The sequence below is a fragment of the Leptosomus discolor genome, chromosome 5, assembly GCF_034619465.1.
Source record: "Leptosomus discolor isolate bLepDis1 chromosome 5, bLepDis1.hap2, whole genome shotgun sequence".
NCBI lineage: Eukaryota > Metazoa > Chordata > Aves > Leptosomiformes > Leptosomidae > Leptosomus > Leptosomus discolor.
The window spans coordinates 29,956,532-29,983,766 of record NC_141395.1 but is presented as its reverse complement, the minus strand read 5'-3'; the positions used below and the strand labels follow the sequence as shown (position 1 = coordinate 29,983,766).

At 41.5% G+C, this 27,235-nt stretch overlaps 1 protein-coding gene across 1 annotated transcript in view; it reads left to right on the top strand.

Annotated features, from left to right (window-relative positions):
• Positions 1–27,235, top strand: part of PLEKHM3 (pleckstrin homology domain containing M3) — a 73,504-nt gene that overhangs the window by 29,014 nt on the left and 17,255 nt on the right. Inside the window, exons 4-5 of the mRNA XM_009957424.2 lie at positions 3,145–3,338; positions 14,384–14,447. Of these exons, the coding sequence (XP_009955726.1) occupies positions 3,145–3,338; positions 14,384–14,447 (258 nt within the window). The remainder of the gene's footprint in view (positions 1–3,144; positions 3,339–14,383; positions 14,448–27,235) is intronic.

Genomic DNA, 27,235 nt, shown 5'->3' with positions numbered 1-27,235 from the left:
ACCTCTGCAGGGGTTTCTGGTGTCTGTCCTATCTGTCTCTGGCAAAGCAAGCACTGATAGGTACTCTAGGACATGAGCTTTTATGATGGTACAGTGTAATTGGGCATGTTTCTCTTTTATGTTTGCTAGACATCTGAGCAGTGGCTGTAAACTAAACTTTTGCATTAATTAAGTAGGTTTTGCAAATGAAGAGGATCTTATCTGCTTTTGGCAAGACAGGTCATGAAAAAACAGAAGCAGTAGAAATCTGTATAGTAGCGTCTTCCCATATACAGGATCCTGAAAAACAACAATGCACTTAACACCTGAGAGCATGTGGGTAGGAAAAGAAAAATCCCCTTGGCTGCAATAAAAGCTTTTTGAAAGGACTTGGCAGTTAGGCATGTTTCTTCTGTCATAACCAAAGCAGCAGTTCAGTCCCCAAGTTCACTTTTTCTCCCCTGTCTCCCTAATGTTTTCATATTTGTGTTTTTCACATGTTGGCCTGATGGGAAAAGAAAAGAGGCAATCTTGTGAACATCCTTTCTTCCTTTTATTTAGGCCAACTGTTTTCCCCATTTGCACGCAAAAGCCAGTAAGTATTGCAGTTTGGTTCAGGTGGCTTCCAGCCTGCACAAAATGCCAGACAAAACCAGCAGGAAATGGACTCCCTGTGCCAAAAGGCTTCAAGGGAGGCTGACTTCTGGTAAATTGAATTCTGAACTGTAAGTTTGCAGCCTCTAGAAAAGAAAGATCTGGAAATGTTAGCATCCATCCTTGTATGACATTTAAAGCTAAAACCCCGTTGCAATTTGCATGTTCTCGCACCTTCTGGCTTATTTAATAGGATTGTCTAGTCTGACCAGTAAAATTGGCCACTGTGAGTATGCTGGTATATACAGAATATTGGCTGGTAGCAAGCTGAATTATTATGACTGCCTGACCCTTCCCATTGTAAGACTGCATTTCAGCTTCTTGTAACTTTGCTATTGGTTGGCAAAGCGAGTTAATGTTTTACATGACCTGTGTACCTGTGTTGGGCATGCAGAGTGAACTGACACCTACCTATCAACCAGTGATGCTGGGCGAAGCTACTTTTCCTGCAGTCAACACTCCTCAGGTACATTGTACTGACAAGGAAAGAGAATAGGTTTGCTTTGCTTCTTTCTCCTCAAAGGCTGCATTCAGACCATGCAGCACCAGAGCGGCACAGTAATATTTTGTCATCATGGTGCACTGGGGTGACTGCAATTCTGGCATCTTTTTGTTTCTGTACTCTTAATGTTGCAGCCTCGGGAGGGTTGCCCCATACACAGTACAAGTGCGCACAGGCGTGAGTGTAGTACTTAGACAGTAATCACCCTCTGGTTCCCAAGACAGCAGGGCAGGTGGATGAGGAGCCCGTCACTTCAGCAGGGGTATAAAGCAAGGAAGTAAGACGTCACTGGGCACCAGGTCCTCCTGGTGGGAGGTGCTAGTCGCTGTACCAAGCATTCATGTGTCTCCTGGGGAATCACTGAATATGTGGCTTAATTTGCCAGTTGGTGGAAGAGGGATAGTATGTACTATAGATACGGCAGTTGTCAGGGGATTACTGAGATATTACAGCCAAATAGTTTAATGATTGTAAAAGCAGGTTGCTTAATGGCAGTCTCTTTTGTGCACTGCAGTTAGCATGTCTAATAGAACATTAACATTGCTAGTGTTAGAAAACTTGACATATTTGGGGTTTGTGGAGTTTTGGTTTACAAAATCCAAGCTGCCTGTGCTGCTCCTTACACAGCATGTTACCTGTGCTTCCATTCAGGCAGCACAATTGCTTGTACGTGCATTATTAAACAATAACAACAACAAAAAAACAAAAGACAATAAATTAGTGGAATGTTTAATACCAATAGGTGAGATAGTTAGTACAGCTTCAGGGCCAGGGAAACCTGTGAAGTTATGGTCTGCTGTATTTAAAATTACACATTGTTTTATCTGTGTAATTAGTTATTGATGGGAAGGCTGTCCTTGGCATTATTTCTTATATTTTTATTATGCACTCTGAAAAGTTTGCATTTGGGGCTAGCTTTCCCTCTAAGTAGCTAGTGACTGCTGTAGCTTATGACTTGTCCTGGTTTTGGAATTGTTGCTATTTATAAAGATGTATATTGCTTTCACCTAATTCCTACCTTACAGCACCAGAAGGGAAATAATATCCTGAATCTCAAGAGGCTATGGTGTGCCCTTTCTCCTTTTGTCAGCCTAATTCATCCCTCCGTCAACTCAATGTAAACAGTGATTTAAAGGTCTAGGGCGACTAATTGAGTTGTGGAACGAATAGTATTTCTGTAGTCCTATCTTCTCTTTTCCGGCTGTGATAAAATGCAGAAATAAGGAATGGGAGGAAATTTGGCCTTCTCACCTCAGATACAGGAGTATCTTTTCTAGTGGGAACAAAAGTCCCACTAATTTATCAAGATTACAGTAGGTCTTTGCAGATGGAGATAGAACAGAGCACTATCATGAAAAAGGCGTAAGAAAAATTTCTTGCAGATGAAGCATTGGGAGTGCATATACCAGTAAAATTCAACTTTATTTATCTGTATTTAAAAAACCACAACAATTTGATAGATATGCTTCTGGTTATTTTCTTTTTACATAATTTTAACCATACTGGCTGAGCATGAAACAAATGAGAGTAGTACTTTACACTGGAATTCTATACCCTGGGATAGTACAATGTGATTGGATTTGCAGTGTGTCTGTTTCCTTTCCTAATGTTGTGCTTTGCCACTTGCCTAATCACTTGCTTCTTGCCAAAAAGAAAACAATGAACAAACAGAAAAATATTAACAGGGAAGAAACTTGGTAATCAGTTTTTAGACTTGAAAAACATCTAGTAAGCTATGTTACCCTGCAGTGAAAACGTGTGGCTGCAAATATTGCCATACTTTGGGTAAATAAGCAATTATCTCAAACACTCAACTTTGATGGGCTTGATGAAGTCTGACTTGGCTATGAGCAGAGACAGTTGGATCTCTCTCAGCTCTGTCTTCATCTGTAATTGCTAACAGAGTAAGTTTTCAGATGTGGAGAATAGCTGACAAGTTGCAGAGGGGAAGATCTGCTTAAAAAGAGTTGGGAGGAAAGCCTAGCTAAACCAGTTGCTTTATTTTTCAGGTATCAAAACAAGCCAAAGAGTTCCTGGAGTATGTTTATGAGGAGCCATTGATTGATATCCAGCAGGAAAATCCCATGTTGTACAAGCATGTTGAACCTCTGGCAACTGTTGTCCGCCTGAGACAACAGCTAAAATCTCTCCGAGCCTATTTGTTCAGCTGCAGAGCATCAGTGGCGGAAGATCTGCGTAGAAGGTAAGAACCACAGGCAACATACAGCACAAAGGTGTAGTTTCCTTGTCATGTTGCTTTTCTTCTTCTTCTTTTTTTTTTTTTTTCCCCCCTCGCAATCTGGTTCTGAAGGTGTTACCCATTTAGAAAGATGACTTCCTGGGCAGTGCGGTTATCTACTGCCAAAGAAAATGGTTTTATAGGGTCTGAATATCTGAAGTTGTACTTGACAACTGTTAGCCCAGGGGTCACACATTGTGGTGAGCATCTTTTACTCCTCCTCAGGCTTCCTGGCTGTGCGCGAGTATTTTCAGTCAGGTGCGATACTTCACGCTCCCTGGCTGTGGTAGCCACTGTTGGGACCTTTGAAACACCTCACAGTATGACAAAGCATGAGAGAGGCCAGAGTCAACCATCTGTCCAGCGCTTCTCGCCTCTTCTGTGATACGATCTCACACAAAGGCGGAGGCCAGGTGTAGTCCCCAGGCACATGACCCAGCATATGATTTATGTGACACCATAATTATGCTCTTGCTCAGCCACTCTTTTCCATCCATGGCGTGGCTGTGCTGAGTGTTTTGTTTATTGGAATACACATGGTCACAACACAGCAGAAGATGTTTCATACTGAATTTTCTGTGGTGGAAACGGTATATCTTAGTCCATTCAGCTGCTGCTGCATTTTGCTAACAAGCTAAAAATGAACAATCTTCTTAAAACCGTCAAGCCACAGTTGTGACCGTAAAAAAGCCAAGTTATTTTTGTCATGGATCTCCGAAAGAAAGGGGAGATGTCTCTGCCCATGCCATACTGTGAGGTGAGTGGCTCCAGGCACATACAGCTGACCTGATGGTAAATGCATCTGTAAGCATTTGTATCCCTCAAGTTTGTAAGTAAGCCAAGACTGTAAACGGGAAAGCCACTGCTTTGGAATTATGAGCTGCCAAAGGGCAATAAAGCAGATCAGTGACTGTATTTTGACTATGGTGTTTTAGGGATGGGGTACCTGAATTCTCCGGGAGGGAGAGGAGACTGCACTAGTGTCTTCATACTAGGTACGGGGTGAGGCAGTCTGCTGTTCAGTACATCACCTATGTCATTGCTTTGATGAACTACCTAGAACACTAAGAGAAGGATATAGCAACAGGTTTCTGGAGGGCACTGCTCAGTTCTTGTGTCAAACCCACTCGGTGTTAGTATGTGTTTGTGTCTTACTGCTCAATTCCTATTATTTGATAGGGCAGCTTACAGCATTTTAAAAATTAGGATGATTTTTCTTTTGTTCTAGAGGATGGTATTATCTTGCGCAGCTGTTTTGCTATTCAGCTATAATAACTTTCCTATGCATCCTCTTCAACTTCAATAAAACTAAAAGGAGAAAGAAATTTGTGAAGGCTGCCATTCAGAAAAAGTGGCAGAAAAGAAATTATGCTTTCTGATTAATACTGAAGAAAAGAATGCCCTGATTAAAATAGACAGGAGGAGGCACAAGACTGAATGGACTTGGGTAAGAGAGTGAAAGAGGAGAGATCAAAGGAGGCCTAAGCAGAGTAATCAATGGACTAGAGACAAAGGGATGACGGAAAACGAGGAGAAGGAGGAGATTCAAAGAGGGAAGGCATCTCAGGAAATTAAGATTTAATGAAAAAAACAGGACAAAGAGGGAGCCCAAAAACCTGCCTCCAAGAAGAAGAGGTGACAAGTGCTGAGGAAATGTAGAGGAGAGAGAATGGACAAAAACTAGCACAGGAATGTGTGCATCATCTTTTCTTAGGGCAGGAAGGAGAGAGAAAAACCTTCCTGTATCACAATGAAACACCCAGAATGGCAGAAGGGAAACTGGAAAATACTCCAAATGCTCCCTTTTCTTATCTAGGGGTTCCTTCACATTGTCTGCAGTTAAAGCTCTCTGGTGGAGAGGAGGACGCCAGCCCAAGAAGGGTTTGGTTTTGTACTAGGGAAGCATCTCCAGTTTGGTAGGACTTGTTAAAAGTGTTGTAAAAGCCACTGAAGGAATGTACAAAACACAGCTTAGAGTCCAGCAACTTGGTCTGTGAAATCTCTGTTGGCGTGGGTTTGGTGCTCAGATCTGCCCTAAAAGGTTTGCAGAGATGGAAAGGAAGAAAAGTCCTTTTTCCAGAAGGAGTTATTCCTTGCTCAAAACCAGTCCCAATGGCTTTGCTTTCTGCATGTAGTATCACAGTGTGCAGACATTCACTATCAATGTGATGGGTTTATATAGCAAAGCATAGAAGTAAATGAAGAAAACATGTGATTTAAACTTCTCTTTGGCTCGTCACATGGGCGAGTTGCAAGAAAAGGAGGAGTTTAAACAATACAGTAAGACAGCGTTCCTAAATTTAGTACTGTTTCCTAATTAGAAATGAAAGGCTGGGGGAGAGAATCCAGTTATCTGTCCTGCTTTAAAAACATTCTTTTTCTGCTCGGTCTTCACCTTAGTATGTGAATGACTATTAATCACCAGAAAGTGAACACAGCATCTTGAAGACCTGTCAGACCCGTATAAACAGACTGAAACAAACTGTTACTATTGCTGTCTAGGGAGAACTAAAAACAGACTGATTAATTGTATTGGCACCTTGCTGCCTTTGGGACACTGATAGAGCCTGCCTTATTAGGGAAAAGCAGATCACTCTGAGGTTTCTTTTATTAATACTATTTGCATTATCATCTTCTTTAAATCTATACCTTGCTCTTGAACCTAGATCGCAAAATGAAGATGGCAATGGAGTTGGAAACTCTTAGTGTCCTCTGGGAAGACAAAACTGTTTACAGTGCTTACAAGTCACTTTTTCTGAAGAATTCCAGATGGCTATAAACTAGGTTACTTCAGGATCCAGTTGGCTTGAATGTGGAAATGTTATTTATAATGCTTGGTGTGCATAGATAGGTACTTTGGGAACTTTGAAACTTGGCATCTAGCAGAGAACTCAGGGCTGAACCACACTGTGAACTTTCAAGAAGCAAGTGATTAAGTAGAAAGAATGGAAGAAAAGAAGGATGAAAGGAAAAGTAGAAGAAATCCTAAAAGTAGCTAGAAGGCTCACCAAGAAAATGGTCTTCATCAGTTACAATGATTTGTTCTCACCTGTTGCTCCACTGGATTCTGAGCTCATTTTATATTTGCAAGGGAAAAAAATAAAGGAACTCAGACTTGGCTGGGAGGAGAAATAAGGCCCTCCACCGGTGCATATGAGCAGCGTTCCTCCGAGATTAGCCAGCTGAGACTCTGAGCCTGTTGCTGAATGCCCTGTTTTACAAGGGACATTGCTATGCTTAGTTTGCTGTGGCTGTCACCTCAGTATTACAACAGACATAATTTGCCTCAAATGACTTTACTCAACAAGTTCTTACTTGTTTTGCTTGCCTTGCTTTGTGTGGATGCTGTTCAGGCAGAAACATACAAGACCGAAACCTAGAGCCAACATAGAATTAGTAAAAGTGGAGCTGTACAGATCCCACCACCATCTGCAGATTGTGGGATGATGAATGAATGGCACAGGCAAACAAGATGGAGTCAATAAAACTGATAGCTAGGAATGAGCGAGAATCTGAGTCCATTAAATAATGAGGTTATTCTATGAAGCTGTGCTGAATGATGCAAATTTTATTCTGGTTTTGCTTTTTTCTGTTTGTCTCTAGACATAAGCTACGCTAACAGTGTGTCTGTATGCCATAGCTTCTTTTCCTCTGTTCTTGTCATGCCTGAAGGCTCTTCAGGTCAAGGAATTGTCAGAATGATTTTTTGCGAAGTCTTCAGGCACCTCAATATCTGTTGTAGGGTATGCTAACTCAGGTCAACCCTGGAGCTCTCTCTGGAGGCTCTGCTCTTTCAACTGTACACCTGAACTTGCAGTTCGGGTGTTGCTAGCCCAGATATTTTAGACAGATGGCAGTGACACAAGGTAAATGTTCTGCAGCCTGTTCCCTTATACATTAGTGCTTGTTGCAGTGCCCCTGCTCTGTAAGTAAATCTTCTGAATGGTGGTGAGAAACTGTATGGAAAAATTGCCCTCTTGTTACTCATCTCTGTCTGATACCATTTGTCTATCAGTTCCAGAACAGAAATACATCGGGTTTAGCCTAGAAAAACTCCAGTGCTGGATGCATTACTTAGCGTCTTACAGGAAGACCAAATTAGAGCTTGCTGTTGCAGCAGGAGGTTAAAGGTACACCTCCAGTGCTGCAGACATGTGGTCCTGGCTGAGCCTGCCGGTCTGTCAACACGATGCGAAACAAGCCCAAATTCAGTTATGCTGAACAATAGAGTCCTGTCACTTCCTACAGTGAGGCCTTAGACATATCACTTCTGACACAGGAGTAGATTACTTTCAAAATATTTGTGTGGCAATTGGGGAACCTGTCTAAACACATCACAGGAATCCTGATTGATCTTATGCAGTCACTATACCACCAAATACCACACGTATGTGAGGCTGGGGCTATGTCATCTTTCAGACCAAGGACAACAGAAGGTCATTAAGTCATGTCCAGACTGTCAAAGGAGACTGTTTTCTCCGTATTCTTTGCAATGGGTAGGCCATTTGGAGAGTGGAAAATCCCAAAGCAGGAGAACAAAGACACAACTTGGGAAAGCAGTAGAACTGCAAAAAGAAAGTTTGAGCAGGAAAGGAACAGAAGGATGTGGTGTTGTAGCACTCGGGGCTCTGATTTAACAGCAAGACCAACAGAAGAAAATTTGTTGCATGGGTGACTTGAGATAGGGTGAGAGAGAACCCAATTCAAAAAGTATATCTGGATATCCTGAGACGATCCAGTCTGAACAACACCCCAAAGTGAGGAAAGGTGAGAAAATAAATGCAAAGAAGTGTGCACGAGTCATTTGTTGTTCTATTTAGATCCTGTGTGCGTGTAGTCACTGCAGTAGCTGCAAGAAAGCATGCCTGTTGATGGAGCTCTTAGAAACAGACCACCTCTTTGCTTCAACTCTTGTGTCTTTTTGAAGAAGTAACTGTGCATGCAGCGTCCTTACAAGTTAACATCTCAAAAAGCATTTGACTAAAACTGTAGGGGATGGGGGGTGGACTTCGAGCTTTTGTTTCATCTAGGGGTAACAAACAGCTGGAGCAAGATGGCTGCCAGGGTGAAGTCAGTACTGCTGTCTGTTCAAGCCAAGAAGCTTAAAAGCACAAGCCGGTGCTCTGCCGTGGTAAGCATTCAGTTGAGGAGCATGCCAGGGTCTATGTAAGTTTTCCAGAGGGCAGGTGGGTCTTTCAGTTCCTGTTAGCATTTTCCAGTCTAGGGACACATCTACATCTCCTTGTCAAATAGATGAGTAATATCAGACATCTTTCAAAATGGTGGTGTCCATTCATCTTTTGAGACTAGATTGCTTTAAAAAACATGATTAAAAAAATTCCTATTAGATGTGGACACAATGTTAAATATGACTTGTGCCATTTTTATCCCTGTGTTTTTATATCAGAACTTCCATCAGCAAACTGCAAGAGTTCAGAAGTGCCTGACAAGAACAAGAGAGTATTTTCCTATTCTTCATTTCAGGTTAATTGGGAGATCTAAGCTGTTTTGTTTTAAAAATGAAACTCTGTGCCTCTAATTCTCTGCATCCTGCTTTTAGTAACAGTGGTACTTGATTCCTGAGTTTGATCTGTAGTAATTCTTGTCTTTCACAATGTTACCATAACCTTGCTCAAGTAACCACAGGGGAGAGAAAGTTAATATACTGCATTTTAGTTGAAAGTTTATATGCTGGTTCAGGATTGCTGATGGATGATAAGAGTAACTGTTATATTATAGGGATGCTCACAGGCAGTGTGGGCTGAAGGTATTTAGGAATAGCTGTTCCTAGAACGTAACCAGAAGAGTGTTCATACCTCACAAATGTGAAATGGTTCACAAATGCTTTTTTAGCCAAACCCATGGAATAGGAAAAATCATTAATCTGGTATAATACCACAAGAATTAAATAAATAAGTGATGTTTTGTTTTGTTTTAAATTCATTAATTTATTATTACCTTTTGACTTTCAAATAACCAGGTTTCCCATGGCCCCACTTCCCTGAGTGATTTTTTTGGCTGGAAAGCTGGGGTTCTCCTCTCCCAACATACTTCCACGAGCTGAGATTTCCAAGGAAATAAAAAATCAAAACCTTGAATAAAACTGTAAGAATTAACGACACTGGAAAAAAGCCTACCTTTTCTCCTCACCTCTGATGCTGTTCTCTACCTTAAATTAACAGATTCCATGTCAAATGACTTGAAAAAGAAAACCTAGCAAGAGGTGTTATTTACCCTGCCACGTATATTTGGGGTAACTGGCAATTCACTGATATCCCTCTGTACTTTTTAAATCAAACTGAAAAATTTGAGCTCCTGTGAATGAGATCTGAGCGCCCGCAGCTCCTGCCCATGTGCTATGCACACAGCTGCAGCTAGCTGTTGGTGGTGTGCGCTGCAGGGACTTCAGAGGTCCTCTTGCCCCTTCTCGGGGAGGGGGCAAAAAAAATATGAGAGCAGGGGTAATCAGCCTGTGATTGCCTGTCAGCTGCTTAATTTGCAGTGTGGTGCAGTAGCTTGAAAGTAAATTGGTGGTGGTGTAAGTTGCAGTACCAGGATATGAACTGTGCTGGCTGAGGAAATGGACTTGGTACCTGTGGTGCTGTGCCAGCTGTGGGTGTAGCAGCTTCCTGCAGAGGAGTGGGGAGGACGTCTGAATGTGGCTTCATGCTGGACTGGTGTAGCTGCGTCTGCCATGAGTCAGAGCTCAGTCATACAATTCTCAAGCTGGTCAAACAAGACACTCCTGGCTGGCACATAAAATCATGGTGCCAGCTTCCCCTCCCCTCTCCACTCCTGTCCTAAGTTTCAACAGGCTTTTTGGTACAAAAGAGACTTGGTTGTGCCCACCTGCTGGCTAACTTGATTTCTTTTGATTGCGCTGTAAAAAGAAGAGTTTGCTCTGCTTATCACATTTGTGCTTTGGTTATAGTGTCAGGCTTGGGCAGATTAATTGGTTGTAGCTTTAGCAGAGCTGTCAGGGTATTTAACCCATTGGAAAAAAATTACCTAAGCTGATGATAAACAGGCTTTAAATGCAGAGCAATTACTTAGTGCTAACAAAGCACCATGACTACACACTTTGTCCAAATGCAAAAAGCAAAGTCTTATCAGTGGTTCTGTTTGCAGGAGGACACTAAAAGATAACCTTTGTTTGTGCAAATACTTACCTGATAAGATCATCCGAAGGGAACGGATGAAATTTCTGGTTCCATCTTGCCTGAAGGTTATGCTTCAGATTACAAAGTATCAAACAAAAAAGAATAATAATCACAAACTGAGAATGCTCAGTTCTCTTTTTTAGTTGGACCAAAAGTCTCCAACGGAGACCGAGGGTTTGTTTCCTGCTTTTATTCCTAGCACATAACAATAAAGCAATTTAGAGACCTTTAACCAGTAGGACTTTGGATTTCATTGTTCACAGGAACTGGCGGAGCTAGAGGGCCAGTTAGCGTTGAACTTGGTTTGTTCATTGCAGGCTTAACCCTGACTGGTAGCCAGGGTTTACAGCACAGCAATCCTGTGACTCACAACTGTTCTGTTTTGCATCAATGGTGAAACTGGTTCGGGAGTTTCCAAACTGTGAAAGCTTAGGAGGTGCTTTTAGTGGGACGTGCACTCGATACCATTTGCCTCTCAAGGGTCACAGGTCACATTGTGAAGCAGCAGAAGTTTGAGTTTTTATTCTGATGAGTCTTAACATCTTGCATTTGACCTCTGTCGAGCTCATGCCAGGTTTTTTGTGTGTTAAGATTTGACTGAAAGGACACTGTTTATTGAATGCTTTTAATTGACCGACTTAAAAAAAAAATCCAGTTCATTATAGCACATCGATCAAAAGTTTTACAAAACTGATGTCTTTTATTTTGTTTTCAAATAACTTATCAGAGATTTCCCATTTAGTATTTGTAAAGGGCCTTTATATCAAGGGGAAAATAAAATGCAAGCACCTGTTGCGGTCTTTTTGGATCAAAGCCTTATATTAACCCATACATGCTCAAAGCTCCATCTCATACAGAGAGTAAATACCTATTTTCTGGTGAAGTGTTTCTAAGTGTAGTTATCCTGTTCTGTGGTCTGTGTGAGATTTTTAGATGTGAATGTGATTTTTAGGTTGATTTGGATGCCATGTAGTACTTTGTCTAGATACTAATGCAATGGCATGGTGTTTGTGTGCGTCCCATCTCGCCTGCTGTACTCTACTGACTTTGGCTTCCTTTGGCCACTTTCAGTTGCAGTTGACAGAGGGATGGAGATGGAAAAGAGATTACGTTCCTACTAGTTACAGGAGAGGAAGTGTCTTGGTCGAGAAGCAGGAGAGTCTGAATTAGTCCTGTGTGCCCTCTACTGAAAAAGACTTTATATAAGCTATCACCTCATTAGGCCTAGAGAACTTGTGCAGACAAGCAAACCCTTGGAAACCAGCTGTTATTCGTTTTCGGGCTCACTGGACTACTTGGTCTGTGTGTATTCCCTGCCCTGACTGATTGCAAATCTGAAACTGGACCAGCCTTACTTACTGAGGGTTTTTCAATGCCTCAGTTTCCATAGCAATGGAAACTTGAGTGCCAGGTGTGTGTGTGTATAAGTTTCTTGCATAAGACTGGAAGGACAGTGCCTACTTCTTTTCCTGGAAATGGATTTGGAAGGGAGGCATGTCGGATGCTGGCTGTGCAAAGCTGCTTCTGCAAACATATCTCAGGGAGGGGGACAGGTACAGCGAGAGGACTGTCACCAGGGGCTCTGCTGGCTGAGACCCCCTGACAAAGAAAGTCCCTTCGATCATGGGTTTGCTTTTCATCTCCACACTTTTTATTGGGAGTTAGAACTTGCAGGAAATAAAATGCAGTCCTTGAAGGCAGGGGAACGTGATGTTAGTCATCGGTATTAGTCGTTGACAGTTTCTGCCTTATGGGCTATTCAAGCTATTTCCTGCAAAAGGAAATCTTTCATTAGCTAATTATTTTCCTTAGCAGTGCTGTAAGGGCATCAGCAAATAATATAGTTCCTGGGAAAGCTACCACACTGTTTGGTGGCTGCCTGTGTGATCAGGGGAGAATGGTGGGGAAGTTTTAATGAAAGAAATTTTGTCAGAGCTGAAAAATACTTGTGGCTTTGAAATGCTTTTCAGAGTTGACTCCTTAGCAATCAAATTTAATAAATCTTCTATGTGCAAATGAGGAATCCCAATGTCGTATGTTTGATACCTGGTTTTTGAATGTTTTCTAGTAGTCTTTGACATTGTGCCAAATGTATTATGAAGATGTGATGCAGCAGAGCCACTGAAACATGCTCACCTCTAATAGGGGTGATGGTATAGCCTATAGAACTGAAAGGGCAAAATGCAGTATCCTAGTGAGACTGCAGCTGAGAATTAGGTGGGTAGAGCAGACATACTTGGTGAGTCAGAGGAGCAAGGACACAGTCCTGCTCCAGAAGAGTGCTGTGAGATTGGCAATGCCAAGTTCTCAGTGCCTTGCAGGCAGGACTCTTCCCCTCCCACCCCAATAAAGCTTAGATTTTTTCCAAAAGTACAGAAGGAGTATGAGACTTTGTACCACTCACCTTAACAGCAGTGAAAAGTCCTAATCCCTCCAAGACAGCTTTGAAAGCATCAGTTTAAGACAACTAATGGAGTAGAATGAACTGAGGTGCTTCCATTATTTCTTCGATTCAGTGTTCTGTCAAAGGTTGCAGCTGGTACTGTTATCCCTGCTGATCTGTGTTTTAGCTAATTATGTTGTCGTCACTTCTAAAGCCTCTTCTCCGAGTTCCTGTGTACTTTCTCATTAGTCTTATGTCATGATCATGTAAGTTCATATTGGCTTTTCAGTATCTTTGATTTTTTGAACATGTCCAATGGTCTTTCTGTTCACTGCCATTCAGTTCTACCATTACAAATAAGTCTTTGCTAGAGCTTTTTTCATGCATTTAATAATATCAAGAATTTTGTTTCTGTATTGCCTCAAAACTACATGATTGTAATGTACGAACTGAGTTTACAATTTCTTCTTTAAGCAACACGTAGTGTGAAATAGTTGCATCTGTTGAGCTATTTGGTTACATTTTTTGCAAGAGGGATGTGGTTCTCCACTCCCCACAATACCTTAGCATGGTGTTACATTTGTTCTGTGTAGATGGAAAAAAAAGCTGGTTGGCTGGTTGTTTCTCTGTGTGTGAACACAAAGATAGATATTTTAATTAGATGCACTTTTTCTCTTCCTGACATTTTTATGGCAGATACATAGGTTTTCATAAACTTTTCTTGCTAATATCCACTTACCTTTACAAGGTCCATTTTTCTCTGTAATGTTACTTTAACCCAGTTTTTAATTTTGCTGCAAGTCACTCTAATTAGGACATCCCTACTCTGTTCAAGTTTCTGTAATTTAGCTTTACTGATGAACAGGTCTGTCAGTGGATAATCAATGGTCTTGCCTGAAACCTTGGTTTATGTAAGGAAAATATGCCTTTCTCAAATAAGTCATTAAAGTCTATACCAATACATATATTTCTGTATGCAAAAGAAAATTAGTATCAATCAACTTTATGCTGGAAGAACAGTATCTGCATGACATTTTTCCTGATATAGTTATTTCAGTTACAAAACTGTAAATTAATCGTTACAGCTTTCCAGCAGACCAGGAATCTTGTACTAAAAACTGTAAGGAATATTTTTCATGTGTAGTTTTTTGGTTTTATTACTGGGTTAATTATTTAAAGAAACTCCTTCTGCGCTCAGGATGAGTTTTCAACAGCTGTAAATGTTGCGGTATATGCTTACCTGGCAGTTGTAGAATGACACTGGCACAGCATTCATTCTTATTGTGGAGTTGTTGTGCCCATGAGCAATGCTGTGAAAGTAGCTGGTGCTTAACAGGATGACATAATTCCAGTTTCTGATAAGCTCTCTCTCTAGAATCATTGTTCTGCAGTCTTCTGGTGGGGAGAGGAAATCTTTGAGTTTCCCAGCCAGGAAGGTGTGACACATCCATTTTTCTCTTTTCCAGGATCTTTCCCAGAGAGTATCTTCTCCAGCAAATCCATCTTTATTCCCTTGCAGACCTTCAGCAGGTAGGTTTCTTCAACTAATTCTACCTGTTACACTCCAAGCCTGTTCTCATTTTCAATGCTAATTGTACATTCCCCCTTCTAGATAATCGTAGCATAAATAGCTTTACTTCCAAGCCATCTCTGTGGTTTATTGTTTAATGTAAGAATGGGTTAACAGAGGCATTGGTTAGGGATGAGAGAGAGAAAGCCTAGAGCATGTGTTGAAATGGGGCTGGAAAGAGACTGCAAAAGAAAACTGTAGTTTGCAAAGAGAACTTTGCTGTGAGAAATTTTTCATCTGATCAATGAAGGCTCATCTAAGGCTCAGCTCGCAGGTGACAAGTAGTGTTTATTTCTTTGCTTGAAAGAGCAGTTACTCAGGAGTTTATGAGTTTGTACAGTCCCTTGTGCAACATGCTTATTTCCAAAGTCTGCTAGCCATTACCACAAGGGGGAAAAAATAATTTAAAAACCCACAAAGACCTTAGGAAGCCTGCTACACAAAGTTAAGCCATGCAGTGTTACTATGACAGACGTGACCACAGAAGAGGTAATGTGCCAACAAAATGTGTCTTTGCATTGATATTGATTGAACTAAGCAAGCACCTTGCAGTATATCTGCCTGAACAGCAGAATTTTATTACATACCAGATTAAACAAGAAGATTCGACAAAAAGAGAGGATAGGGAATCTAAGGTGAAAGTGCTGCAGCACTCAGATGCACCATGGAGGAAGAAATGAGGTAAGATGTGCTAGCTGACCTGGGCACATCTGTGTTCACAATCTAATGCCATTGCCAGTGATATGTAAAACACATTATTTTAAGCTTCTTCCACTGATGTTTGACTTGTCTAGCAGTGCCTTTTCTGCAGGATAAAGGGTGGCATAGTCAGTTCTGGATGCTCAATTGACACATTTAAGTCGAGGTAGTTCAGATGCCCCTCAGAGCTGGAGACTACAGAACTGCAAGAAACATGGCTTTTGTTGGCTGTTGAAGTCACAGGATGGAAATGATTCCATATATAAAATAAAAAGGGCATTCATCTGAGGTCTAAAACTGTTTCCACATCTTTTCAGCATGTTCTGCTATCTCATCTTTAATAATCAAGCCAGGAAAAAGCAAGCTACTTAACTCCAGAGCTGCAGTCTCCCTGGTGGGCCTGTCTATTAGCCCCCAGTGCTTTGTAAGCTGCTTAATCAGTTCCTAACATTGGTAGTAGCTGTTTTAGAAGCAATCAGCAGCTTATCAAGCACCCTGTGGGAGGGAAGGAGGGTAGAAGTCACAATTCATCCATCGATTTAGCAGTTCCCTTTAGCATGTTTCTTTGTGTTTGCAAGACAACTTCTCTTCCCCTGAGGGCCTCAGCCCCAAACTTATCATATTTAGAGGCAATATAATTTGATTACCATTTCTGCTGGGGTGGGTTAAATTGCATTTGCCTTTTGATCTAGCTATATCGTAGTTGTCAGCCTGGAGAGGGTTTTCCACATTTCAGAGGCTCCAGGTTTGATATTGGATTGCCTGTTTTTGTCAAAGTGGAACCAGAGTAGAAAGGGGAGAAGGGCCCTATTGAGAAAATGAATCCAACATGCAGAGAAACACTAATACCCTTAAAGCCCCTATGTCCTCCCTGGTTTGCCCCTTACCACTGCTTTTTCCCAATTGTTCATCATTTTCTAGTGACCTGTGGATTGGGTGGGTTTTAATCCTGAAAGTTTCCACTTCTTTTGATTCCTCTGCTATTTCCTCATATCCATGGGCTGCTTTTACACTGTATCCTGCTGTCATGTAGATTATGTGTGTTTGGGGAATTAACTAAAAGGTTTATTAAAGATTAATGGAAAGATAAGGCATGGTGAGTGAATTAGAAAAGCAGAGAGGGGTAATCTGCAGATATAAGCAACCTTTACCCTGGTTAGTCCCAGCTCAATTCTGATTTGTTTCCTAGCAAAGTTCTCATTAAAGATCCTAGAAAACATGGGTTGTTTCCTACCAAGCAGCTAAGTTTCAAAAATGTGGTATGAGGGTCTTCTTAGGTGCAAAAATGTTGAAATGCCTGTTTGCCAGTAGATGAAGCAGCATATAATACTATTCTAAAATGAAATCCAATTTAAATATCTTTCTAAGCTTAGCCGAGCTCCATCCCTAGACCTTGGATGTCGCAGAGTGCTTGAGCTATCTGATGATCTGAGGGTGGCTGTCACTTGGATCCATTTGGACAGGACTCTACTGGGGAAGACCTTAACTGTGAGGCTAAAAAGCAGAGTGCAAAAAATTGAAACAAAATGACCTTAATTTTGGAAACTTATCAAATCCTGGTGAGATAGTGGTTTTGCTAGAGTACTTTACTCGTTAACAAGTGCTCCTAGCGCAGATGTGAATAGGCCTGACCTTTAACAAAAGAGACAGCAAGTGATGGTCTCTATTTGTATATGCATGTTTATTTAAAGTAAACACAGACACACCTGTGTACTCCAGCAAGGTTTCACTGCAGACCAGGGCCCCAGAGACTACATTAAAGTTTACAGCAAGTCTATCTATGGGCATTCCCATGGGGTACATATTCTTAGAATCCTCTTGTCATTGTTGTGGTTGGAGATGTTAGCAGATGAGATAACTAATTAGGTGCATTCAGATATAACAAGCAGAAACACAGTGTGACAGCTTGCCTATTCTGTCCTATTGGCTACACTTGTTTTCCTTTCCAACCCTCTGTGGTGTCATCTGCCCAGACAGTAATCTGCTCTGCGTCACCTATAACACCACTGCATCTCTGTTAGCCAGTTTATCTAGGGCTATTCCAACCAATTAAAGCATTAAAAAGGGACACTTCCAGTTGTTAGGAAGCAAGTACTCACTCCTGAAATTGTTGATGTTAGCAGCCGTAGTACACTGGAAAAATGGACTGCTGTTATTTATGTGCAGTTTAGTCTCTGGTGGTGCAGTCACAGTCCAAGGTAGCTTCACCCTAAACCTGCTGGAGTTGTGAACTCTGTTCTCGGCTGACATTACCAATGGACACATCACTGGTTTTCTGGACGTGTGGACACAGTACATGCAAGCTGGAGTTAAAAACAGTCCATAGATTTTGTGTGACTATGGAGCTGCTTTTAGTGACACTAGCAGTTTTTACTCTGTTAAATATTGATTTGGACAGAAGCTGACTCAGCACGACTCTTTCATTTCTTAGGAAAAGTAATTCTTGCTACTTACACTAGGTTCTATAATAACGAGAGCTTTTAAAGTAAAAGACTTGAAGTGGCTGATGTGACAAGTTAAAAATTCAGGTGCTTCATCCACACAGAGTTAAGTAATATCTTGCATGGAGTTTTTTATGTTAAATAGCAAGATATACAAGTGTACAAAGATTATTGCAGTGATGGTCTTTACTGTAGAAACACTCTTAATCTTGGCAATTATTTCATCCTGGTTATACTTTCCCCAAAAGATATGGTAAAATAAAAAGGATCCACGTAATGTCAAAAATAACTGGATGTCAAGGATGGAAATTGTGAACAGGACAGGAGGTTTAAAAAGATGGTGATTTGAAGACATGTTTACATGGGAACACTCAGGGAAAAAATATTGAAGTGACAAAATATGGGCATTTAAAATGATGAGTTGAATTACATTGAATCACTGTGTAAATACTGTTACTCAAAATGTAAGTGGCTTTCATTTGGTTTATCTCCATTTACTTTGGAAGCAAAGTGAGCTAAATTGTATTAAGACCATTTTCATTCTGAATGTGTATGTCCATACAGGGATTTAATGTACTGTAATTTATCCATTTTAACATTGTAGACAAACTAATCCGTTAAAATTTAATTAAAACATCCATTTACTTCAGAACAACTTTCCTGACTATCTATGTGTAGATGAATCTACAAACAGTGTGAAGAGCAGTGGAGAAAAAGGATGAACAGGAGAGCCCTATTCTCACAATAATATAGCACGGGTCATACAGTGAATGTGAGATATGCATAAAAATCCTTAATGGAAATGCTTCTTTGCAGAACGCACAGCGAGCATGAGGAACTTAATACCACAGTAATATTACTGAGGCCAGAAGTTTATCATCTTTGAGAGGATTAAGTATCCATAATGAGAATGTCCACAGTTACACTACGTCAGATAAAGAGATTATAAGGTTTCAGAATAGACATGTTATTTACTGAGGGGATTAGGAAGATGTCTTCCCTATTGACAGGTGGATCAATGATTTTATCTTCTTCTGATATGTATAGTACTGATTACAGCATCTGATAAGGTTTTGGACTAGGTGAACAGTTGGTCTAACAGAAACATTCCCAGTATGAAAATCTTCGTTTCTGTTCAAGATTTTGTGCGTATGAGGTTCCCAAACAAAAATGTGCAGGATAAAACTTAACTTCAATGAAACGTAAGTTCCACCTAATTTAAGCCTCATGTATTGTTAGATCAGGATTAGGAAGCCTTAGAAATGCCAAGAAATTGTTAGGTCTCATTCACTTTTCCAGGCTTTTAACTCATGCTGTACTTTCATCATACCTCCTTTTCCAATGGCAAATTTGGGTCCTCCTTATATTTTCCTAGACTGAGATGGAGGAGGAGATTATAGATGCTCTTTCTAGCATTTTTGCATGTGCAAAACTTTAGGTTGATTTAGACAAGTTGTTTCACGAGTCTCAACAATAGCAAGGACTGCAAGGAGATGTGGACTTCTTTTTTTGCTCCTTATGTGCTTTTTTTTTAGGAGTAAAACTTATTTTCTGATCATTCAGTCCTCATACAACTACTGAGGAATGCTCAGCTTAGATTTGTAACATACAGCCTGATGACTTTCAGGCCCATCAGTGGTGGTGTCCTTGCCCAGCAATTCCTTTTTATTCATGCATAAAAAGGATGGGATGTGGCATCTAACCCACATGCCTGTGCTGGTGAAAGCCACTACTGTGCATGTGGCTATATTGATTTGCAGAACTGGGTTTTGGCTAGTATACTTTGGGCTTGCTCTAGTTTTAGAAGTGGTACTGGGATAGATGCATGACAAACACCCCCCCACGCCACCCCTGCTCTTAACAGATACAGCCATACCTGTCAAAGCATTACTGCAAACTCAGTTATATCAATGAGAAAGTCTTTTGCTGTCATTTGTTTCATTGAATGATTCAATATAAGCTGTATCAGCTTAAACTTTTATTTACCGAAGAGGTTTACTGATGTAGCTATACTAACAGATCCTTTTAAGTTTAGGCAAGCCCTTTTTTCACTTGATGGGCAGGAGGTGGCAAATGAGAAGGAGAATTAGGTTTTTGGTAGGCCTGACTATGCTGAGATGGCTGAAGATTTGTCTGTTGCAGTTCTCTGTGGGAGTTCACTGTGCTCAACAAGGGCAGCAAAGTGCCAGGCACATCTGTGCCATAGCTGCCACAGTTCAGAGTTCAGCACCGTAGCGAAAACATTGATTGACATCCCCAGCCTGCCAAGCAAGGGTTGACACAGCATGTATGACAGATGAAAGTCCTGCAATGTGCTACTACCAGTGTTCAGCTGACCACAGAGAAGGTGTTGCTAAGAGTAGAGCTGGTTTAAAACAGTGGTGGGTTTTAACTGACATGCCAGGTATACCCTGTGCTCTTAAATATTTGGTGGGAGGTAGACAGAAACAGATGGTTGTGTGGGGAGCTGAGACACATACACATTGTTAGTTTGTACAGTGGTCCAGTTCTTATCCTAAGACACATGAGATCTGGACTGTCTTCCCAGCTTTGCTGCAGGCTTTCTCTGGCACACAGGGCAAGTAATTTCTAATGGGATTAAGGTAAAATATGTCCCACTTTACTACATGTATGTTTAAAATAGGCATCCTGAGCACAGTTAAGTTCGAAAGAGGGAAACCAGCACTTCAGAGGGGTAGTCCATCTGACCTATGTTGTGCAATTTAAATACATGAAGATTTTGAGACACTTAGATGATTCTGTACTCTAACTATGTAAACATACATCTTAGACCATAATGACATGATGCTAATAGCTATCTTTATGTCCTTCCTTTTTGACTTGTTCCTGTACGACTGTGGTAACTGTATTAGCAGAAAAGTATGAAAATAGTCCTAGGATGAGAAAAAACCACAGTATACATTTCCATAAACATCAAAAGGTCTGATAGTAAAACAGCAATTAAAGAGCTTGTATACTTTCCTGTGGCTATGGCTCCTTTATCACTCATTTCTGTCGCTCCCTGGAGTGTGCTAGCACTGAGCTGCCTTTCAGCAGAACACGAAACTTCAGCTTAGCTGATATTCCAGGTGTGTGTATAATTCCCCAAAGTGCTGACAGCTCTACTTACATTAGTGGTAATAGCAATGATCTTACTGGCATTTCCTTTTTACCACAACTCTGTTGGTGAAGGGAGTTGCTGTCATTCAGAGTGGCTGATGGTCAGGTGGAGAGCATGGCAGAGCTGGCCAGCCTTGTGGGGGAAGAGCTGGCCAGGAGCGTTTTGGCAAGTGGCAGCCAGGAAGACAAGTTCATCTGAGTTAGGTGTGTTAAAGTCTTGGAGGCAAAGGGTGGAGATATATTAAGATTGTTAATAGATATTTTTAATAGCAGAACTGGGTTTTGCACTGCTTGAAACCAGAGTTTTCAACAGGGCTTATTAAATACATGTGGTGCATTTCCATGTGGTTATGTAATCTAGGCCACTAGGAGTTTGTGTGGCTTTTTAGAATGAAACTCTGTTTAAAACAACCCAGCAGTGGTGCCAGTGTCTCAGAGGAGTTGCTGAGTTGAGATCTCCAGAGATATTTTAATTTTTTCAGCCCTTAGAAGAGGCAGTAGCAATATAAACTACCCCTTTTCTAGTCTTTGTGCTAACCAGCTTTCTTTTGTTCTTTTTTTACTGTGCAGAATGAAAGGCCCAGTACTGGAGATCAGGGCTAGCAGTGTGAAAGATTATGCTCTAACCTCATAGCTGTACTTTACATAAAATCTCTATTCAGGAGAGGCAGCTGGACATGTCTCAAGGAATAACATCCCAAGAAACCAAATTTCTTGAGGAAACAAAATACTGTCTCAGGGCTACCTGCTTGGATGAGAGAAGAAAAATTTTTTTAGAATTTTTAAAAAAAACATATCTTGTATTCACAGAGGTTTTTTCAGAGCAACCCTAGCCATTTTCTTGGTATGTTGTTTTCCTGTCCTAAAATCCTTCAGAGCACTTCTCCTTAAAATGCCCTGATCCAGTTCTGAGCAAGGCAGGAAAGTTTCTAATTTTGTGATATCATGCATGAAATGGTGTCTTACTCAGTGGGCATGTAGAGTCAGTTAATATCTCTGCATGCAATTGCCTGCTTAATCTTAAAAAAAAGAAAGGGGGGGCGCGGGAAGCACATACATACTCTCTGCCTGAATGCATATTTGCTTGTGTGTGTATTTCAAGTCATGTATGTTTTTAAGCTAAGGAAAGTGCTTTCTGTTCTCTACCAGCCAAATTCCTGGTATTCTTTCAACCTTGTTTGATTAAAACAGCCTTTAACCTTTGCTTGAATATCCATTTCTTAAAACAACCTATAATTCATCCCTGCAACAAGATTAGGAGAACTTGGGGTGTGACAAAATTGACATGTAGCTGCCTGGAAACCTTGTGTGGAGGAGAAAGGAGGAGAGATGATTGAAACACAATGCGTGTGAAGACAGAAGTTGTGGGGCTGGAGTCTTGTTACAGGGCTGGCTGTGGAGCTGGCACAAGTGATTTCCAGGCACATTGTTTATACTGAGACAATTCCATCTCTTTCTCACTTGTGTTAGCTGCTGAAATTTCAGGCTTCTCTTCCTTTCCATGAGAGGAATTGGGGATGGCTTGGAGGGACCTTGTCATCCTCTCTGCCTCCTGCTATAAATTCACTTGGACTGTCACCAGTTTGTTCCTCTCCCCCAGCCAATGTAAAACTGTCTTCACCTTGCCCCCTGCTTGTATGTGCTTGTCACAGATTATCAACATTTGCTCTTGACTTTGTTTTGTTTTTCCACCTCTTCCCAGTGCCTATTTTAGCTAGTGACTGATTTGTGGAGTATCACTTTAATACCAAATTAAAGTGCAACATGTCAAGTGGTCTTGTTTGGAAGGACCACGAGCAGCAAATGGCTCTTCTGTCAGTGTGGACGACTGCCTGGCGCAAAGAAGTCAGAGGAGCTTGTGAATTCTGTTTATTAAAATTCTCTCTCATTTCTACTTCAGTTTGATTGTTTAGTGGTTGGTTTTGTGGGGGTTTTTTTTTGGTTTTTTTGCAGTCTTTATCACCAGGTTTCCTTTTGAGATCTTCTCTGCCCTGTGTGGGTGATGAGTTAGCACAGCACAATGTGGCTGTGCGATGTTGCTTTGTCTGTTTGAAGGCCAGTGATGGCAAAATGATGTTGTGTGTCAGAGCCAGTACCTTGCACTGGTGTCAGCAGTGAATGAGCGGAGTCCCTGGCCTCACCCACTCCTGTCCACCCAGCTGCCACCTGTACCACAGGCTGAACAGGTCTTTGGGACAGCCAGGGACCTGCAAAGGCTATAAAGGGAAGAGAAGGAAATGATGGGGTGGTATCACTCTTACTGTCGGGAGCTGGGATTGTGGCCCATAGCATGACTGTAGCAACACAAGATGGGGCTTTCACAAAGTTACTGCTGTGTTCTTTTTTAATTTGTTTTACAGCAATGCGTAGTGATGATTCTAGTGTGTGTGCACACAAATGTTCTTCCCTTAACTCGCTTCCAATTAAATAAACAAGGCAGACAATCTGAAAGAGATGACTGGGAGTGAAAATGGAGCAAGGAAAGCTGACCAGACCAGTATATTGCACAAAAGATGGGGCAGAGCTGAGATCTGATATCTGCCTCCCTGAGGCTTTTACCTCATGATCATCCTTCCTACTTCCATTTCCCTTTCCTCTGAACTAAAGATTAATTGCGCATTGAAATCATAACAAGAATTCGCAGTGTTAAGAATCTAGTGAACGGAAGGGAAAAAATCCTCAAGGAAATTAGCAGTCCACGGGCATTGTCTGCTCCCTAGATATAAATGACCAGGAACTTCCCAGCCAGGGAATATGTTTTCCTTTCCTTTTCTCTGCAGCTTGCATTATGCTTAGCTAAGCATGTTGCAGGATGCTTGTCTCCAAGTCCATGTTTTCATCACAGAAATCCTGACCCTGCTGAAATCTGTTGCAGGGCAGAGATTTCATTTACCCTTTGCGCTTTAATGCCCAGTCTCCACACTTAACGAATGCAGAAAATATCTACTTTTTCTCCAGTTAGCTAATAGGTAAAGGAAACCATTGTATGTTTCCTGCATGCCGATCTGCTTTTGCTTCTACTGGCTTGCGACAGAGATCACCTGTGACAGAGAGAAGAATGCATCAGAAAATGGTTTCTGAAACAGATTGCGCAATGTAAGGATGGGAGGTAGAATGTGAAACAAAGGTAGCTGACTGCAGCAAAAAGATATCCGAGGCAGGCATTAGGAACAACTTTCTGTCTGTTTTGAGTGCTGGAGGGTTGTGGGATCTCTGAGAAGTTTTTAAGCAAGTCAGACAGTCATCTGTATGGGATAAACCGGAGGTTTCTAGAGGTGTTTATTCTAGCCCTATTTTCTTAGATCATTGGTAGTACTTTCAAAAGTGTATTTCTCATCTGTCCTGGAGGTGAAGAAAGATTACTGAGTATTTAGTCCTTCTCCACAAAGCTTCCACCAATGGAATTTGGAGGATAGTGAGCACAGTGGTGAATCCAAGCTGATCTGTTCGTAAGATTTTATTTTCCCTTTCATTCAGTCCAGGGAGCACATTCTCTGTGGTACTCCAAAGTCTCGGTGAAGCTGGAGTTTACCTCTTGAGCTTGTTAGCAAAAGGCTTGATTTAAGACTAGCTGTGTCTGGAGAGGCAGAAAGAAAACAACCAGGAAGAGGCAGAAACCTTGTTTTTAGAGGATGGTGAAAAGCTGTGCATGATTGTTGACTGCTCCTTCAGTTAGCTTCCTTCTGCCAGACATGCTTGTGACACTAATCCCAATAATTAAAGTACTTTCTATCCTTTCAATGTATATAATTGGGGATGGTGAATGAGCTTCATGTCTACCACCCCTTCTATTTTCTCAGTGCCTCTTGGCCTTTTCATGTCTCTTCTGCATTGCGTCAGTGCCTCCTGGCAAATTCTGTCTGTGTCTGTCTCAGATAGGGCCAAGTGTGTGTCTGTCCTTGAGAAATAATCATAAATTTTGTTCTGTCAGGAGGAGAGGCCCGGACAATCCAGTTGAGATTTGAACCTGTAGTTCAAGGTGTTTTAGGGATTTCATATCACTTAACCCATCCCCTCCAGGCTTCACTTGTGTCTGACATGTAAATCAGACTGGAGGAATAAGTGGAACAGATTGCTCAGTGCTCCAGAAGAAGGTTATGAGGCAAACCTGTGTCTTTAAAGAGAGTGCCTTCTAATAAATGTTATCTGCAGAGAAATACATCAGCCCCTACATAAGTAGTTAATGTTACTGCTTCAGTGTTGGCTTATAAAACAACTTTATCACCTCTATGGCGATAATGATTAACAAGCTGATTTACAAGGGCGGGGTCACAAAGCCATTTGACAAATTTAGCTTGTCTCACAGCGGCAGTGATACAGAACCTGAGTTTTACAGTATTTTCACCACTTTACCTGGAATACTAAACCCTGGTGGCGGGGCTCTTAAGCAGAGCAGTAGCAGCCGGTACTGTATGAGGATAATAACCAGGGTTGCCTCCTGTGCTTCTGGTAATGAGGAAATTACAGGTCCAGGTCTGAGGATTGGGGAGAGATGGGGACATTTCTAGCTCCCTTCTCAGTATTTATTCACTGATCACTTGACCACAGTGAAGTGACAGTGTTCCTAGACATGCTGTTACATGATGCCTGTGGTTGCTGGCTGTCCCTTGGGTCAGAGCTAGCAGAATATAGAGATGTGCGTAGATTTCTCTTCCTTCTCTTAGGTTCTGGACGGCTTCTGTTAAAATATCCTTCATTTGTTGATTCTCCATTATCTTGGATCTTCATACAAGATTTTTTTTTTTTTTTCTTTTTAGCTGCTTCTGGTTTTACTTTTATTATCATATGTTGGAAATTACTCAGACCAGCAAATTTAATCTAACAATTATTTTAATCCAGAAACCCTTGATGTGGTTTAACATACTGTGACACTTTTCAGAATTTGGACTTCTTAACCTTGGCAGTTCCTCACATCAAGCAGAACAGTGTATCTGAAAGCTCAGCAAGCTGTATTCCCTTTGCCATCTGTCTTGACAGTCCTCTTGTAGGTGATCAAAGGTATTTATGATCTCTCTGCTATGTAGACATCTTCTGCACTTTTAAAACTTGCTAAAAGTGCACAGACAGGGTAGGAGATTTGATGACCCTCACTCAAGTTCACAACATAGACTCCTTCAGGGATGGAAATCTTACTCCTTACCTTTTACTTCTTAGCTAGCATTGCTGATAGGAGCCCTGCCCTCAAAACAAACACTCGCTGCCCTGAGAAATGTCTGAAAACTGTACTGTTTTTTCTCTCCTGTCCAGAAAGTTCATAATATCTGATAGAATTCAGTATTGATTTATGTGGCTATGGTGCAAAGGTTGGTTATTTCTGTGGACCTGGTCTAATAGGTGGGCAGAAGACCTATGGAGGTGTTACTGAAAGTCATAATGGATTACAGCTGACTCATTTTGCCTTCTATTTCTGCACATCTGCCCTCTAGTTCCCCCTAAAGCTCTTGTAGAATTACCTCTTCGGGAATGACAGAGTCTTAGTTTGGAGGGGAGTTCCATGCTTAGCTGTTCTAATCAATATTTGATTGCTTTTCAGTGACACCCAGTCAGAGGCTTCTATTATGTCTTTTCCAATTTGAACAACCGTCAGGGACTGGAACAAACTGACTAATTTTGTATTGGGTTTTTTTTTTTGTGCTTTTTTTTTTTTTTTGTCTTGTTCTGTTTTCCAAACAGAAAGTTATTACAAGCCATGAGATTAGGTTACCATCTCTCTGGGTTAGAACTCTCAACAGAGACGAGAAGTTCTACCACTGTTACCTTGGCCACTTTCCTAGTTGGGTTTTTAATATGAAAACATATATATTGCAACACTGTGCTCACTACATTGTTCTTCCCTGAGACTAGTTTGTGCAACCCGCCTTCATGCTGCTAGGTATGTTCTCATACAAGGAGTCTTCATTGACTGAAAAGGGAAGACAAAGTGACTTGACTTCTCTCTGCTGTGTGTAATGGGCTGGGGCTTTGGACCCCCTGTACTGTGCTGCATGGGAGGAGGAGATTTAGGCGTAAGGCTTGGGCTGAGGAGTGGAGGCCTTCAGAGGCAGACTTTTTACCAGCATTGTGCTTGACCCGGAGAGCTCGGATGAGGGATGGGGTCAGAACAGAGCTGTAGCTCAGCATGTGTCAGAAGTGAGGGGACCGCCTCTCCTCTAGTGCAGGGCAGCATCGTGGGCTCAGAAATGTGTCATGAAGGTGGAGCACAGGCGTACCAGTGAGAGGCCCCTGGGCAACATGTGCTGCTTCTGGAAGCTGCCTGTGAGCAACAGCCCTTTTGTGCATGTAGTGGGCCGCTGAAGATGACTTCTCTTCTGGTGGAGGATGCCGTCATCTATAGCCTTTCCAGTTTTTATTCTCTGGAAACAGCTGGCTGTCTGCTTGTTTCTGAAAACATCACCTTGATGGAGTGAGTGAACTATGAGTAACTTCCAGTCTTTGGATAGAAGGATCAGGAAACCTCTGAGGGCCAGCAGCCCTCCTGACACTGATCA